Source organism: Tachypleus tridentatus, chromosome 11, assembly GCF_004210375.1.
Source record: "Tachypleus tridentatus isolate NWPU-2018 chromosome 11, ASM421037v1, whole genome shotgun sequence".
NCBI classification, from domain to species: Eukaryota; Metazoa; Arthropoda; class Merostomata; order Xiphosura; family Limulidae; genus Tachypleus; species Tachypleus tridentatus.
This window is the reverse complement of record NC_134835.1, coordinates 94532489-94549769: the sequence shown is the minus strand read 5'-3', so window position 1 is coordinate 94549769 and position 17281 is coordinate 94532489. Positions and strand designations below refer to the sequence as shown.

Here is a 17281-nt window from a genome sequence, read left to right as displayed (position 1 = left end):
ATTGTGGCTGAAGCTTAAAATTAAAACCTCATTTACTTGCTTAGTGTGAATTTATATTTCCATCTTATATGTGGAGCTACAGATTGAATGAGTTGGCAAAATAAGATAAATTCTTTTACTAAATTCATGCTAAAAGTATTTTAATTAAATGCCAACTTTCCAGTTTCTTCTTTTAATCACAATGTTAGGGGCTAGCCCTTTAGCTCAAATGGTAGAACACTCACCTCGTATGCAAGGTATTGGGTTAAAATATGGGGTGAGGAAATATATATAATATCAAAATGATACACACTGATGCCTGATGTATGGCCTGAATTTATACCAGTGGATGGACCTTGTTTATAAGATGGGAAGAATGTAGTAATTTGAGTAGTTAAAGAGAATCTTATTAGCAAGTGCAGGGGGGGGGATAACACTTTAGCTTAGTTGATAAAGCACTTATCCCACATAAGATAATTTGAGTTCAAGTCCAAAACAATGAAATATATGTCATATAAAAATTAAAATACCACACAGATTTCAACAATTTGCAAATAACAGAAGTCAACAGTTTTCCATATCTTTTTTGGTATGTCAATAAGAACACAATGGAAAATTTTCAGTCAACAAGAATTTCTCATTGCCAACCCTTTTAAAAGATCTATTATCATTCTCATCCTAATTTATTCCCAGCTTTTTCTTCATTTTAAAAATTCTTCAATCTTTAAAGAATTAATAAGATAAGGAACCTCTCTTCATTTTTCATGAGAAAGTAATACTGGTAAAAAAATAATTTATTCAACACTAAGGTTAGATTCAGTAATTTCCCATTAAAATCTCCTTAAAAGATCAAGTATGTGTATTTGAAATCAAACCTGATAGTTTGAGCCAATAGTTAAAAAATTCTTCTTAACCTTAAGTAATTTTCTGGTAAAGATAATATTTACTTTCAAGCCTATGAGAATGAATGAAAGGAACCAACAAAAAAAATACAAGCTATGAATTTCTTGGTAGAATGTTTGAGGTGGTACTACAGGTAGAGTAAAAGTGTTAATTACTGTGCATTTATTCATTTTTCAAGGTATTTTATGTTCTCAGAATTTATAAGTATATAAACAAAAGAGTTGTTTTTTTATTATAAAGTTTTACAGTCATCTGTTATTTTCAAAGAGTGTAGTGACGTTGAAGAAGAAGTGAAACTTAGAAAAGAAATACAATAAATTGTCATTAAAAAAATAAAAACTGACAGAAGTGCCCCTAGAAATGGAAGCATCAGATCTTGTAGATTCAAAATTGACACAAGTTTAGCTATACCACATATTCTCAGTTCTGTAATTGCTGCTCCACTAATTATCACAGAGTTGTTTGTTATGATAGCAACATTATATTTTGTCTAAGCATGCTGTAAAATTCTTGATTAATTCTAACTTGTAGAAGAGTGTATTGTGTTATTTAGGTGTACAAAATGTACTTATAGATTTCATGTATTTTTCATCAAAAATATAACACAAGCTGCTACTTACTGTTAAACCCTTAAAATTATATACGTTTCTTATATTTAAACTTGCTTTAAACACATACCTTCTCTTTTTATCTGTAACTATTTTCTACCAGTATAAAAAGAAACAAAAAGAAATCCTCAGTAGTCATAGCACATGTAATTGTTTAAGGTAGGATTAGAGTAAATTAAACCATGAGACTTTTTTTTTTTCATCTTTGTTAGCTATATTATGTGCAACAGCAGTACCACGCATGGGTCTGTGCGTACCTGATTTATCATTAGTACTCATCAGGATCTCTACTAGCTTTCCCTGAAAATGAAATTAATTTAGGCAGGATTAGATTAACCTGTTCAGTGCCGTAGATGAGATAACTCGTCCAAGCCGATCGGTAACACAGTGTCACGGACGAGTTAATTTGTTCTCAATAATACCTAACTTCAACGCTAGATGTCAGCACCATACATGCATTTGATCAACTTACAAATTGTTTCACTTTCGATCCAAAACGGCATCACAAAAACAGTTTCAAAATGAAGAAGCATTAGAGTTATATTGTAGCAGCTGAAATACTTGGCAGTCAACAGGTTAATCTGTGAGACTTTGGGCATGGTCAAATATATCATTCAAAACAGCTTGACTTCTTGAATCCAAAACTGTAATTAGATCTAAAATTGATCAAGGGATGGAGGAGCTATGCATAACTAAAAGTTTGTACATGAAAAAATACAACTACTCAGAGCCATTCATTTTATAAGCTGCTAAGCCGTGGTTGAAAACTAAAGTATTGTGATAGTTGTATTACCTATGATATTATTATTACAGTTGTACCTGAAAGCTGTATCACAGATGCAGATATTTCATGAATAAAACAAGGCAAATTTACTGTTCTCTTAAGGGAGATGCATACAACCACAGAATTGCCACATTTCTCTTTTCTCAGGTGCCCATAACATTGTTGACATTTTATGAAGTTTGTACTGTTGTTTGTATTAAAAATTCAACTCCAAAGCATGTACTGCATTAGAGTTGTATATTTTTCTTCATTTTCCATCATCATCACCATTATTGTGAACTCTACTCTTTCCAACCTAAGCTTTATCTGACAAACTTACCTAAAGGGTGTGTTTTTATATCATTGTACTAGGTACCATGGAGTTAGCATTTTTGTTTTACTCAATAAAAATAATGCAAAATCCAGTCCATGTAACATTAATTAATGAACTAGATTACTTCTTTTAGTTTTCTATAACCAGTGTACAGGTCAAATTAATTTTGACCTAAGTTGTGGGCTGAAGTTCACAAATAATGTTTCAGTAAAATTTTTGCTAATAGTAGTAAACCAAATTTACAAAAATAAACTTACTTGTACACATAAACAGCTAATTGAACAAGTAACTGAATAAATTTATGATGCTGAACTATTCTTATACCTCAGTTAATAACCTTCCAACTTCCAAATACCAAGCAAACATCAGGTGTTCCATCAGTTCCCTCTGGTGAGAATCTAAATTAAAAACAAAATTTTCATCCTCTGGAAGAGGTAATTCTAATGATTTGGTTTCAAATAATTGTAAGTGGATTATGCCACTTTTTTATACTGCAAATGTTTTATATACTTTTTCATCAAGTTACATAAATATAATGTGTAAGCATCTAAATATGATTATAGTTTCCATTTTAAACTTTTTTCAAAGAAAATAAAAATTGAAAATTGAAGAAGTTTAAGTTACTGTAATAACTAGAGCCTTGAGTTGTAAAGATGTGTGTTATATTAGTATTTAAAACTTTACACATTATTATACACTGGTTGAACTCGTATTTTAGTCTATTGCATACATTCTATATGACTAGGGCTGAAAGAACTTACATAGTGCCTTATTCTCCATGATTAAAGGTTCACTACATATCAGCTTTATGGTGTGTCACTTATTTTATAAGAAGTGAAATGTGTGTGCATTGAAGGTACTGTGGAATAAAGGAAGTTGCCAGTATTACAAAATCTTATAGTTAGACCATTGACTGTTATCTCTCTTGTCTATTACAGGTTCATTTGGTGACTTATTTTCTCATAGGTATGTTAACTGCTAAGGAAACAGAGGAATTTGTGACTAGTATTGTGTGCACACCAATACATACATTCATATGTGGCTCAGTAATACTTGCTTAATTTTCCTCAAACATTAAATCAGAATAGACTTTATGATATTATACTTTACCATACACAGATTATTATATAAACTAACATGGTATTTGATATTTTAAGAACTTTTTCTTTCAATAATACAGTAGAAACTTTATTTTGGATAAAACAACAGTTTTCAACATTTAAAGGCAAAGAAAAAGGTATACACCATTGGCCAAGAGTATGGAGATGCATATTGTCTGTTTTCTTTTAATACGGTTTATTCTACTTTGTCTGAATAGTTTTTATTAAAGTTCATGTAAATAAAAAAAATTATTAGAGCTGTGCCTATATTTCATCAGTGGAAGATAAGCATATTAAGTTAAACTTAGTTTTATTGGATTTTAATAGTAACTCCAATTTACTTCATGGTCCTTTTTACTTGATGTAATTAATGCTCAGTTATGACTTAAAATATTTTACATTGGTTTTTTTAACTTTAATTTGGTATGAGTTTTGTTTGTTGATTCATTTTGGTTATATTTTTAGCCCTGGTTATTTGCAAAGAACCAGTAATAAATCATAAAATCCTGGAAGTATCTTAACCCACTGAATTGAGGATCATCCCTGCATTGTCCCAAGAAAAGTTGTAACTTAATTTTTGATGATATGCAAGTTGTGTAGTTTAAGCATAAGCAGAATTTACACTCTGCTTTTCTGTGCAATTTAACAGTGTTTGAAAGGTGACCAATTTATTGTCTTTGTGATGCTGAATTATGTAAAGGCTATAGGATATTTAAGTGCTGCTTATCTTAGTAGTGTGTTTGCTACTAAAAATGTACTTGCTGATAAAGCACTTGTTGCTCAATGATGAAACAACATTAGAAATGAAAAAGTATATGGAGAATTGTGTCAATTTTGGTTTATTTTATCTTTTGTCAATACTTATTGTAGATTCAGATACTCTACCATCTTTTGTCTTTTGTGTAATTATATTGCAAGTATTGCTGTATGCACAAAAAGTTCATCCTTATTTTCTTTTTCTTTTAATGAAAAATTTCTAGATATCAGTTTCTCCTTTAGGGGGGAGCACCATAGCAACCTAATGCCAGAGATTTATCAAGTACTGTTTATTCATAATTCCTCTCTTTCTTTTTCACCCTCTCTCTGTCTATATATATATTTGTATAGCGTGTCTTGCTTCTAACCTTTCCGAAGAGACTTTCTAGAAAACATAACATCATCTTTATAGATATTATCTTCCTTTTTGTGGAAATCTTATGTATAGGTTTTTCTTTAATGTCAGTTTTTCAATGAAGAGTTATAGGTGACTAAAAGATGTATTGAGAATAATTGTTTCAAATACAGCATTGAAGAAATGCTAAGAATTTTTAGCAAATATTCAGTAATTAGCTAGGTCACATTTTTTAACTCACCATCATGCTACAAGTAAAACAAAAACATATCATAGCTAACTAATGAATAAATATATGCAGTAAAATTTTTATCATCCCTTTAAGTCACACTCTGAATTCTTTTATGGCCCCATCCTTTTTTCACACCTAAGGTGTTTATGATTAGATATCGTGAGATTTTGTCATTACGCACCACATAAGGAAGTGACATTCAGTAGTAACTAACATTAGCTGTAGGATTACAACCCTGTTATTTCGAATACATCTTTACAGAACCAACTGGATTTTTTTTTAAATATGTAGTGATAGGTTTTTTTCCAGAACAGTATTATTAGCTTCTTTTATATTAATTCTATAGAATTTAGATTAACAATTTCTTGTAATACCTCCCATGCAATTGGCACAACCACACCAGCATTGTTATTTATACTAATTGCTTAAGCTAATAGCATGTGACACTAAATTCTCTGTAACTAAGACAATTTCATAAAATGTGATAAATTTATGCTGAAAAGATGGCAGTGAATAATTAATAATAACCATCCACATGTGTGATTGTTTTAAAATGTGGATTAGAGACTGTTAATCTAGTTTGCTTGGCCTAACCAATACTTATGTATCTGCATGTTCTTTCAGCTTATATTTTTGGTGCTTTAAGTTAGCCATTTTTAATCCAAATGATAGAAACTAAAACAGTCTACCTTTAGTCTTAAGTGAAGCTGTATTTAAAACGTTAGACTGATAACTGACATGACTTTTTGCCTAGGCATTTGCAAAAATGTATGTTAAATTTGAGTAGTTTTTCTGCTTTGCTAAGTTCAGTAGCATATGAGCAAAAGCAACAACTGTAGATTAGATTTTAACTTCAGACAGCTAAAACTCTCCACCTACTTATCATGTGATCATCTTGTCGATTCATACAAAGCAAGCGTATAAAACTGTTACTACTTTATTACAGAGAATGTCATTACTTACTTTCCAAGAAAGATCCTTTGTTAGAAGGTATATGTACTTCTTCAGCTATTACAAAAACACAGAAACAATGTAACATTTTATATACATTTCTGTACTGTATTTTCAGTTACTTTACAAAAGAAAGATGCCAATTTTTATGATTGGTGATTTTTGTTGTTTTTTTTCTTATATCCTTATGCACCATCCTACATTATAGATCATTGAAGAATAGGATTGACTTTAACTTTCTTTCAGAAATTTGATCATTTCAGTAGAAGGAAGAATTATCAAAAGTAATCCTTGTTAATGTAATTTGTTACTCAAAAAAGAAATAATGATTTCATTTTCTAGCAAAGCAAGATATGAACTGCTAATGTAAGTCATACAATTTGGAGGATTTTGATGTAATGCCAGTTGTAAAAGTATGAAAAGAGATACTGGGGCTCTGTGATTTTTTATGCTAATTTCTATCTGTAAAGATATTAAAAAGATTTAGTTGCTGTAAACATAATAACAATGTTTATTTCAGTTGGTTATTATTTTAATACAATAATAGAATGTGATGAAAATGGTAAAAGAAAATAGTATTAACTAAAATATGGCTTCAGTATTTTAGGAATATAAAAAAGGAATTGCATAGATTCAAGATTAGTTTGAAAATGATATACTAAGGGAGTGGAGGTTGAAGGGCTATCAGCATAAAAAGGAACTACATTAATTGTAACAGATTGTAGTTTTAGTGGTTGCACAGCTTGGCAGTAACAAAGATTTTTTGAATATATCTACACATAGACTGAAAATGAGTATAATCCACAATATTATAGGACCACAAATTGCATGAATTTCTACCCATGTAAAATCTTTGGTAAGACCATGAAAATACCACAACATCTCAAAAAAATATTTACAGTGAGTAAACTTAGTTACAATGCAGTTTATTTCCTAAAATGTGTCAAACTTCAAAAGAATGCCTGATGCAAAATAGTTTATTGATAAATGATATAACAAAAGGACATGGGCAGAAGAAGCATCTTGGGGATTTGGAAACAAAATATTGAAATAGCTATGAGCTGATGTAACTTGGTGCACATCTTATTACCTTGACGTTTTTGTTGAGTATTTATATGTTTGATAAACTTTAAACATTCATAGGTTCAAAGTGCAGGTAACAGCAACCAAAAAGAAAAATATGAAGCAGATCTCAAAAAGGAGATTAAGAAACTTCAGGTAAGTGTGATCATTCCTCAAGTGCATTTTTATATAATGATTATTTAAATTGCAAAAATATTTTAATGTATTTTTCAAGAAGCTTCAGTTGAGTTTGACTGTTACAGTAAATGCATATTTATATAATAGTCTTAGAGTAAACTGGAAAGTAAATTCCTTTTTATAAGTCCTCTGCCAGAGCTGGCCAGTTAGTGGATTGTACAAAAAAATGTTTTTTTTAATGCCCTCAAATAGCTCTGCATCCAATAGGTTGCATAAGATTAAACTGACTCATTCACAAATTTGTCCAGTTGGTTATTATTATGACTTTTTCATGAAGTAAAACAACATTATCATAAGAATATTAACAACAGAATTATGTATGTGTACAATTCAAATTAGAAGCATTATTTGAACAGTTATATATCGTGTAGCACCAATCACTTTGTTAGTGTTATTGATGACATTCATATGTTACACAAAAGAATGTGTTCTCAACATATTCATATGTTTAGATTTTAAACTCTGTATCTGCATTTGTTATTTGTGTTGCTACTCAAACTGATTTGTTTTAATGTATTTTTATTGATTGCAGAGGTTACGTGATCAGATTAAAACATGGGTTGCATCAAGTGAAATCAAGGATAAAAGGGATTTGCTTGAAGCTCGAAAGTTAATAGAAAGGGTAAGAAAAGTTAAATGTAGAATCTTTAAGATTTGATTGTATATATCAGGTCATCCCTTAAGTAATGTCCAATTTTAGGTTCAGAAAATGAGAAAGGGTTTCAAATGCTTTTAATGTTATTTAATCAATTATATATGTTCCATTGTTATTAATTACCTCCTGCCAACAAGTCACAGGCTTCTGAATGCCACTTCTATAAAATTCTTGGGGTTTGGAAGAAACGAATGTAGAGAGAGTAATTTTGACATTTTCATGTGTTTTAAGCTCTTTTCTGTCAAGATATTCTGCAAACTTTTAGAATAAACAATAATCAGATGGGGCAAGGTCTGGAGAATAAGGAGGATATGGAATATAGCTTTTCAGTCTTTGCAAATGTGATCCTTGTTGTATGGGGCCACACATTGTTCTGGTGTAACACAACATTTTTATGATTGATCAAAACGGGCCTCTTTCCTTTCAGTGCAACATTCAAGCTCTCTAACTATTTACCCCTCAGAGAGGATTCCTGTATGTGGTGAGGGGACCTCCCAGAAGAGGTTCTATTCTTTCAGTTTACCTCCTCTGGAATCTAAACATCCACCCACGTTTGTCATGCGTGGCAACCCATGAAGGGGATGAGGGGATCCTGGTAGTTGAAGGGTCCAACCCTAACACACCACTTTGGTCTTGAATTCCTGTAGACAGGTCAATTGGCTGGTCCACTTGGGCCAGGGTCAAACAAGTACCAGTGTTGGATGTTCTCAACAGGTGTTGTGGACATTGTAACTGATGCTGTTGTTTGTGTATAGTGCTCATGAAACCCTGGCATTGTTGCAGTGTCCTGTCACCATCAAGGCAGGTTATCTTAACTGCAGGGTACAGCCATTTATTCCAAATCCTCTCAGATGTTTCCACCAGTGTCAGTGGTTCAGTCATTCAAAGACATCATGTCATGGTTCCTTAACGTGTGCTTGTTGTGATGGCAAGGACCATGATGCTTATGAGTGTAAAATGGACCCTCATTGCATCAGTTGCAGTGGCTCTCACCTGTCTTACTTTAGTTCTTGCCCTAAATGGTTGGAAGAAAAAGAGGTGCAGCATTTGAAAACAATTCATAACATTACTTCTCCTGAGGATCGACAATTGGTGTCCACCACTTCATCTCTGACCTGTGCTGCTGCACTTTGTTCAACTACTACAGTGGGAGTGCAGATGGATCTCTCTATGCCTCCAGAAGAATCATTCTCAAACCAAATGAAAAGTCTTTTGATCTCCCTGGTTAAAATGTTGATGAATCAACTTCCACACCCATCTCTGTCCCTAACATTCTAGCAAATCCCAAGATCCACTTTCTTTGTATCCAGATACAGGCATTTTCTCAGTTACATTTTCTTCTCCCACCCCAAGATGCAAAACAATCATTTGTTCATGACCTCAGTCGCTGGAATCCTCTTCCAACAGCAAAGACCTGCCCAATCGACAGGGCAGGATCCATGGAGGTCGACAGACCTCCCTCAGAAAAAGACAGTAAAGAAAAAAAGGCGTGGTAGCAAACAGAGGGGTTCTCCATCCAGTTTGCATGCACATAAATAAATATGGCCACCTTGATACAATGGAACTGTCTAGGTTTACATTCTAATCTGGATGACATCAAAACACTGATTGCTTCCTACCATCCTGTATGTCTTTCCTTACAGGAAACATTTCTGAAACTTGCCGATACAGTCACCTTTCGACAGTTTTCTTAGTACAGAAATGACAGGCTGTATGATGGATGAGTGCATGGAGAGATGGCACCGTTGTTGATCAGCATGTGCCCACCCTGTTTTTGTCACTTGACACACCTTTGGAAGTAGTAGACATCCGTGTTTTCTTGGGTCATACCATCACTGTTTGTTCTCTCTACCTGTGGCCTGGAGAGATCTATGATCAATCAGACCTTGATGCTCTCTTTGAACAGATGCCATTTCCATTTTTAATTCTCGGGAACTTTAATGAACATCATCCCCTCTGGGAAAGTGCTGATATTGGTGGGAGGGGTCACTCCATAGAGTGTACAGTTACAACAGAAAGTGTTCGTACCCCTGCGTCTTGAGTAGTTTTCTCCTCATAACTTAAAAAGTATCAGGATTAGGATAAAGAAAGTATAGTGTATTATAAATATTATACTAACACACATTTACACAAATATTTATGTAAATTGACTGGTAAATAAACTGTTTATAAACAAATAACCAAACATAGGAGGGGCAGAAAGTGTTTGTGTGTCTACTTTAATGGTCAGTTGTGTAGCCTTTCAGGTGAATTACTTTGTGCAATCTATCCTCATAGCCCTCCATGATCATTTAACAGTACTCAACTGGTATTTTCTTCCATTCTGCTTTACACAAGCCCTCCAACTCTTGCAAGTTTTTCGAATGACGTTGATGAACCCTGTTCTTCAACTCATGCCAAACGTTTTCAATTGGGTTGAGATTGAGTGACTGCGATGGCCACTCCGGAACACTTACATGGTTCCTCTACAACCAAGATTGCACATATTTCTATGTGTGCTTAGGGTCATTGTTGTGCTGGAAGATTCAACGACGCTCAAGCTGCAAGTTCGAGCATCATTCTTGATGTAAGTGCCTGATATATCAGCGCATACTTTTCTTTTTTTATGATTTCGTTGATGCAGTGAAGGCTGCCTACACCAGAAGAGCTGAAGGAACCCCATAGCATGATCGAGCCATCTCCATGTTTTACTGTAGGGACGGTGTTCTTTGGAAGATTTCGTTCCCCTTTCTTATGGAAAATGTCGCGAACATCATTGTGGCCGAAAAGCTCAATTTTAGTCTCGTCTGACCAAAGAATACTCTTTCAATAGGTAAAGGGTTTATCTACATGCTTTCTTGCATACCTTAATTGTGTTTCTAAATGAACAAGCTTTAAATATGGAGTTCTACGAGGACAGCATGCTTCGAACACAGAAGAACGTAACATGTTTGTAACTGTAGAGGTGTTTACTTCAACCCCAGTTTCCCTTACCAGTTTATGTATGTCATTACGTGTTAAACGAGGGTTCCTACTAACTTCTCTGAGAACCTTCCTCTTGGTTCTCTCTGGAATTTTGGTTGGGCATCCGGAACGAGGGAGGTTAGCAGTTGATCCTGTAATCTTAAACTTGGCGATTATGCTTTGAATAGTAGATTTCGGCACATTAGGTTGTGTAGCAATACCAGAAAGAGATGCACGAAACTTGTATTTTACAATAATTCAGCTTTTTAAATCACTGGACAATTGTTTCCTGTTTGCCATGATGACCAAGCAGATAATGACGGAGACAGCGCTAAATTGCTGGAAGTACATTTTTTGCTGGCTAAATTCCAATAATTATGAACCCAGTGTCTAGTTCTGGAATGGTATAATGTAGTTTATTCACCAAACTAAAAATTTTTACGGGAATATCAGTTTTTTCACACATTTTGAACTGTACGAACACTTACTGCTCCTCCTATATTTGGTTATTTGTTTATAAACAGTTTATTTGTCCTTTAATTTACATAAAAATGTAAGTAGATGTGTGTTAGTATAATATTTATAATACGCTGTACTTCTATTAGTCTACTCGTAATAATTTTTAAGTTATGAGCAAAAAACCACTCGGGACTCAGGGATACAAACACTATCTGTCGTAACTGTATGCTCTCTGATCACAACCTTTCTCTTTTCAATACTGGTTCTTCTACTTATTTTCATGCACCTAGTCAGTCCTTTACTGCTATTGATCTCTTAATTTGTTCCCCTTTACTATTCTCTCATTTTTCTTGAAGAGATGACAATAATCAACGAGGCAGTAATAATTTTCTAATAAGTTTGAGACAGACTGGCTGTAGTCAATGCCATGTGTAAGCCATCAATAGACGACAGTGTAGCAGCAGTAACTGACTGTATTATACAAGCAGCTGTTTAATGTGTTCCTAAAACCTCGACATGTTTTCCATGATATCCTCTTTCATGGTGGAATCCTGCCTACCACATGGCACAGAGGGCTCAAAAACGGGTGTGGGATACTTTTTGCAGGTATCCTACACTCTTGCACCGCATCCCTTTCCAGCAGACCCATGCACGTGCTTAGAGGGTAAGACGTGAAAGCCAGAAGGAATCTTGGATTAAGTTCAAAAATAGCATATATTCTACCACCAGTTCCAAAGTCATGTGGGACAAGATTCGAAATGCCAGTGGACAATATAATTCTGTTCCTTTTCGATCTTGCTGTCTGATGGCTAGGAAGTAGCCGATACTCTAAGTGAATGCTTTTGCTGGGTATCTGGCACTTCTGCTTCTTCCTTTACCTTGTTAGCCATCAAGACTAGGGCAGAGAGATCACCTCTTTCCTTTCAAGCTGATTGTCTCTATGACTATAATTGTCCATTTACACTTGTGGAACTCAAACTGGTCATTCATTGGATTGGCAGTACACTAGTTGGACCTGATGATGTACACTATGAAATGCTGTGCCATCCATCTCCTGCTTCTTTTGCTATTCTTCTGATTGTTTTTAACCAGATCTGGCAGGAGAATGTTCTTCCTGATGCCTGGCACTAGGCTGTTGTCCTACCTTTCTCTAAGCCTGGGAAGGATCCCAAGATTCCTTCAAACTACTGTCCAGTTGCTTTGATGAGTGTCTCTGGAAAATCTTAGATAGAATGGTTAATGCTCATCTTGTTTGGTTCCTCGAATCAAACAACTTCCTCTTATCAGTGAACAATCAGAGAAGCCTTTCTCAAATGGCACCATAGTGTATCATTATTCTTTGACATTGATAATGCTTATGATACAACATGGTGGTATGGCATTTTTGAAACCTCTATTACTATGGGTTACATGGCTGTTTGCTCATTTTTATAAAACATTTTTTAATGAAGAGGAGATTCCAAGTTCATGTGGGCTCAATACTTTCCTGTTCTTTTCTACAGGAACTAGAAGTCCCTGAGGGCTGTGTTTTGAGTGTCACACTTTTCAATATAAAAATTAATGCCATCACTGAACAACTCCCTCTCACTGTCGCAAACAGTTTATATGTTGACAACTTTCACATCTCATGTTAGTTGTCAAACATGGGTATATTGAGCAGCAGCTGCACACTGCCTTCAATCGCTTTACTGGCGTGTACCACAGCAAATGGTTTTAATTTCTCTCTCTAAAACCAAACCATTTGCATGCACTTTTGCTGCCAATGGGGTATTCACACTGATCCTGAACTCCATATCAGTGAAGTTGTGCTGCCTGTGGTCCCTGAGACAAAGTTCTTGGGTCTTATCTTTGACTGTAAGTTGACCTTTATGTCACGCATCAAGCAGCTACAGGTCAACTGAACAAGAGCACTTAACATCCTCTATGCCCTCTCTTCCACCACTTGAAGAGCAGATCAATGTTCTGTGCTAAAGATATATCATGCTCTTATTCAATCAAATCCCAATTATGGATCATTGGTCTATGGCTCTGCCAGGACCTCGGCCTTAAAGATGCTAGACCCCATTCATCATCATGGACTTCAATTTTGTACTGGGGCTTTCCACACTTCCCAGTTCAGAGCTCATAGAGTCTCATGAACCTTCTTTGTACCTCCGCCACTTGCAACTGTCTTTACTGCATGCTTCGAAAGTTTGTTTCTTGCCAAAGCATCTCACCTGGGGTTGTGTTTTCCTTCCTCAGAGGGCCATTCTTTTCAGGACAAATGATCTGCCATTGCTCCTTTAGGCCTTCACATCCAGGCGCAGTTGGATGAATTGCGTCTGTCCTTGGATAACATTGCAGTATCCACTGGTCAGCTCATCCCACCATGGTTTCTTACAGTCTGCAATTGTGACCTATCATTAAGTCATCTGAGAAAAGCAGACACTTCTGATTGGAAAGACTGTGTTATTTGCTGAACATCTTTCAAACCATCCTCCCATTGCTATTTATATAGATGGTTCAAAATCAGGTGACTGTGTGGGCTCTGTCATGGTTTGTTGTGGTTCGGTGTTTGCGTGCATAATCCCCTCTGCAGCTTCTGTGTTTGCTGATGAATTGTATGCCATTTTTCTTGCTCTGAATCACATAGAAGCTAAGCAGAACTGAACTCAAACTGCACTATTTATACTGACTCAGTTTTCTACTGGCTGTGGAATTCTTTCACGTTAGTTCACACCCTGTTCTTGCCAATATTCAAAACCGACAGGCCCATTTCTCTTTAATGTCTACTTCTATCCAATTTTTCTGGATACCACGCCACGTTGATATTCGAGGGAATGAGCTTCCGACACCGCAGCTAAATCTATTTGCTCTGGCACTGTCACTGCTGTGCCTGTTCCATACATGGACTACAGTTAACTTGGAGAGAGCAACATGAAAACAAGCTTTTTCAAGTAAAATTCTATATTGGACTTTGGCCATCATGCTTCTGTAAGGATCGGAAGAGGAAGTTGTTGTAACTAGACTACTCATTGGTCACAGTTTTTTAACTCATCGTTTTCTTTTATCTGGGACTGATGCACCAGTGTGTTGTCTATGTAACATTCAGGTCACAATAAGCCACATTTTACTGTCTTGCCATTGTTATGACTCTCAACAACAGCACCATTTGAAACATGTTCTGTCCCAAGGTTTATCCATAACATTAGTGATGGCGACACTGTCCACTGTGGAAGTGTTTTTTAGTTTTAAAGGCCATTTATCTTGTTAATGCAATTTAAGTTTTTAATTTATACATTAGTCTTTTTTAATGTGATTCCCTTTTAAGAATCAAAGTCCAGCTAGTTCAATTTGAAATTAGGAAATGGCCGTAAAGTCAAATAACTTGAAAATAGGACTGCAAAAGCCAACTTCAGGTGACCAATGCTGATGTTTGAACTTACCTGTCAGTCATCCTGGCAAGTTATAATTATTAAAATTATACTACAGAAAGTCTTTTAAAACCTCTATTACTTTCTTCTTCTTCTTCTTACTTTACTATCTGAAAATGGCCATGGCTTCAAATAACTTGAAACTAACCTGTCCAAAAAAGGTGAGTTACATTCAGGAGAGTGCAAAGAAGTGCAAAAGTTCACTCTTGCTCTAAGGTTGTCTTCTGTCAAATAATGGGGGACCCATTTTCCAAGTTTTAACACCTTTTCAAGCTGTTGCAGATGATGGTGGACTGTTGAATAGGTTGAATTAAGCTTATGCTTTAGTTCTTCCACTATTACAGCACGATCTTTAACAAGTGCAGCCACCAGCAAGTCATCATTAAACTCAACAGGATGACCTGAATGTGGAGCATAGCTTAAGGTGTAATCACCTGATCTGAACTTCTGAAACCACCTTCAACATTTTCTTTCACTGAGAGACTCCACACCATAAACACTTTGAATGTTTCATGTAGTTTCTACTGCAATATTGCCTTTTTTAAACTCATAACATATTGTATGCCTAATATGCTTCTTTGACACATCAATCTTCATAAGGGTTTATTTGATTAATGATCTGAGAAAGTGGAGTTGGGTTAGTTTATTTTATTTGTCTGAACATTTTTATTCACATCCTACTACATGTTTTAGTCATTAAAGCCTTCTACAAAGACAGAAATGATGATGCACTTTCTGTATTAAATTTTCTGACATTACTTATGGGATGACCAGATAGAAAAGTCCTGAATTTGAAGAGGGTTGTACACGTGATAACTTTTCTTTATAACTGTTGCATAAAGTGGTGTTCAGAAAGAAATAGGATTTTCTTTCAGATCTGGTAGATGTGAGTAAACTGTAGTAAACAAATAACAGTTTGTTACTTGAAGGTAATCTTGTATGACCATATAATACCAGGACCTACATAGCTCAATGTGTTACAGTTATGGTTGAGAAATTTGGATGGACACATCTTTTTTATTTCAAGTAGTCTTGGTCTAACCCCATATGACTCTGTTGGTAAAGTTCCATGAAGGACAGTCTTCATGGGCAACAGTTTAAGACATTTCTAGAACAGCTGTATACATTTGGATTCATTATTCCATGTTAAATTTTTAAATTGTTATAGGAAGGCATCTATCTTAAAAGAGACTGTATTGAGAAGTCTAGTTACCACAGTGTAACTTCCACAATATGTTGGTTGCAACCTGATGTGTTCAATGTGCCAGAAATTCGTTTTTCTTTTTGAAAACCATTTGTATGAGTGAATTTAATACTTTTAGTAGAAGGTTTTAAGGAGTAATAAATGTTCTCTTTTTTTGTAATTTTTAAGGTTTTGATGTGATCATTTCATTCAATATTTCAAAATAAATTTTGCTCTTAACTTCATTATTCAGATATATTCTTGTATGTAGTGTAAATTACACCATATAATTTTAAACACATTGAATGACTGCTAATAGAGGGAAGAAGCAAATTAAAATTGTAGAAATTGACACAGTTAATCAAACTATTTGAAATAGTTTTTTGTAAAAATTTAAGGAAAATATCTTTTAAAAGAAAGTACTTATTTTTTTTATTAAGAAAACTGAAGTTTCTTTATGCTGTAACATATTAACCTAATAACTTTAAGGGGTCTAATTATTTTAGTTCTTGTTTTGAAACAAAAGAAAGTAAAACTGCTTCTCATGCAAGTTAATGACCACATCATTAAAAATGAATGAATTATTAACTTATGTCTATTTCTTGACTTTCACTGAACTGTGTGGGCTCAGCACAAATGGGTGTCTGACATTTATTCTAAATGATCTATATTTATTAGACATATAATATATTTTTGAATACCATTAAAGTTAATACCTGGATGTACAAAGTGGAAATTTCTGATCAACAATGAGAAATAAAATTATACTTTAAATATTTTTAAGGTGTTACAAAATTGTGTTGCTAATAAAAAAAATAGAAATACTAATAAAAATTCTATGAATTTTAAGTATAAATAATATTTAGTAATTTTTGTTCAAAGTTTCATGCAATTTAATTAAGAAGCAAAAAAAAAAAAAAAGAGAGATATATGTGATGTCATTCCAGTACAGAAAGGTAAGTGTGTTTGCAAGAGAGATGGAGCTTATAGAATGGTTTTCTGTTTTATACAGATGGAAACTTAAGGTATTGTGAAAAACTATTGCCCATTACTTTGTATTTTTATAGCTGAGCACAAATTTCTTGACTGTTATTGTTAGTTTCTGTTCAGTGTCTTGACTATTGGTTTGTATTAGATTCTGAAACAGCACCACCTGTTTTCACCCAAACCTACTTATATTCTGGTTGCCCTCTAAGCATTGCTAAAGGTTTGACTAACAGTGCACCAGTTGTTTTGTACCCTGCCTTTTTATAATGTGTTGATTATGTGACTACCTTCAACCAATCATTGTGTGCCATTTATAATAGTGCAGCTAGCTCCATCTACTATTCTAGCACAATCCCTACTTTTGTCGATTGATATTCTGGTTATAGATGTGTGTTTTAAC

The 17281-nt window shown here is 34.3% G+C and overlaps 1 protein-coding gene across 1 annotated transcript in view; it reads left to right on the top strand.

Moving 5' to 3' along the window:
- Window positions 1–15999, top strand: part of LOC143231396 (CCR4-NOT transcription complex subunit 3-like) — a 48073-nt gene extending 32074 nt beyond the window's left edge. Inside the window, exons 3-6 of the mRNA XM_076465940.1 lie at window positions 7125–7199; window positions 7774–7863; window positions 10400–10462; window positions 15880–15999. Of these exons, the coding sequence (XP_076322055.1) occupies window positions 7125–7199; window positions 7774–7863; window positions 10400–10462; window positions 15880–15999 (348 nt within the window). The remainder of the gene's footprint in view (window positions 1–7124; window positions 7200–7773; window positions 7864–10399; window positions 10463–15879) is intronic.
- The last annotated feature ends 1282 nt before the right edge of the window (window positions 16000–17281 follow it).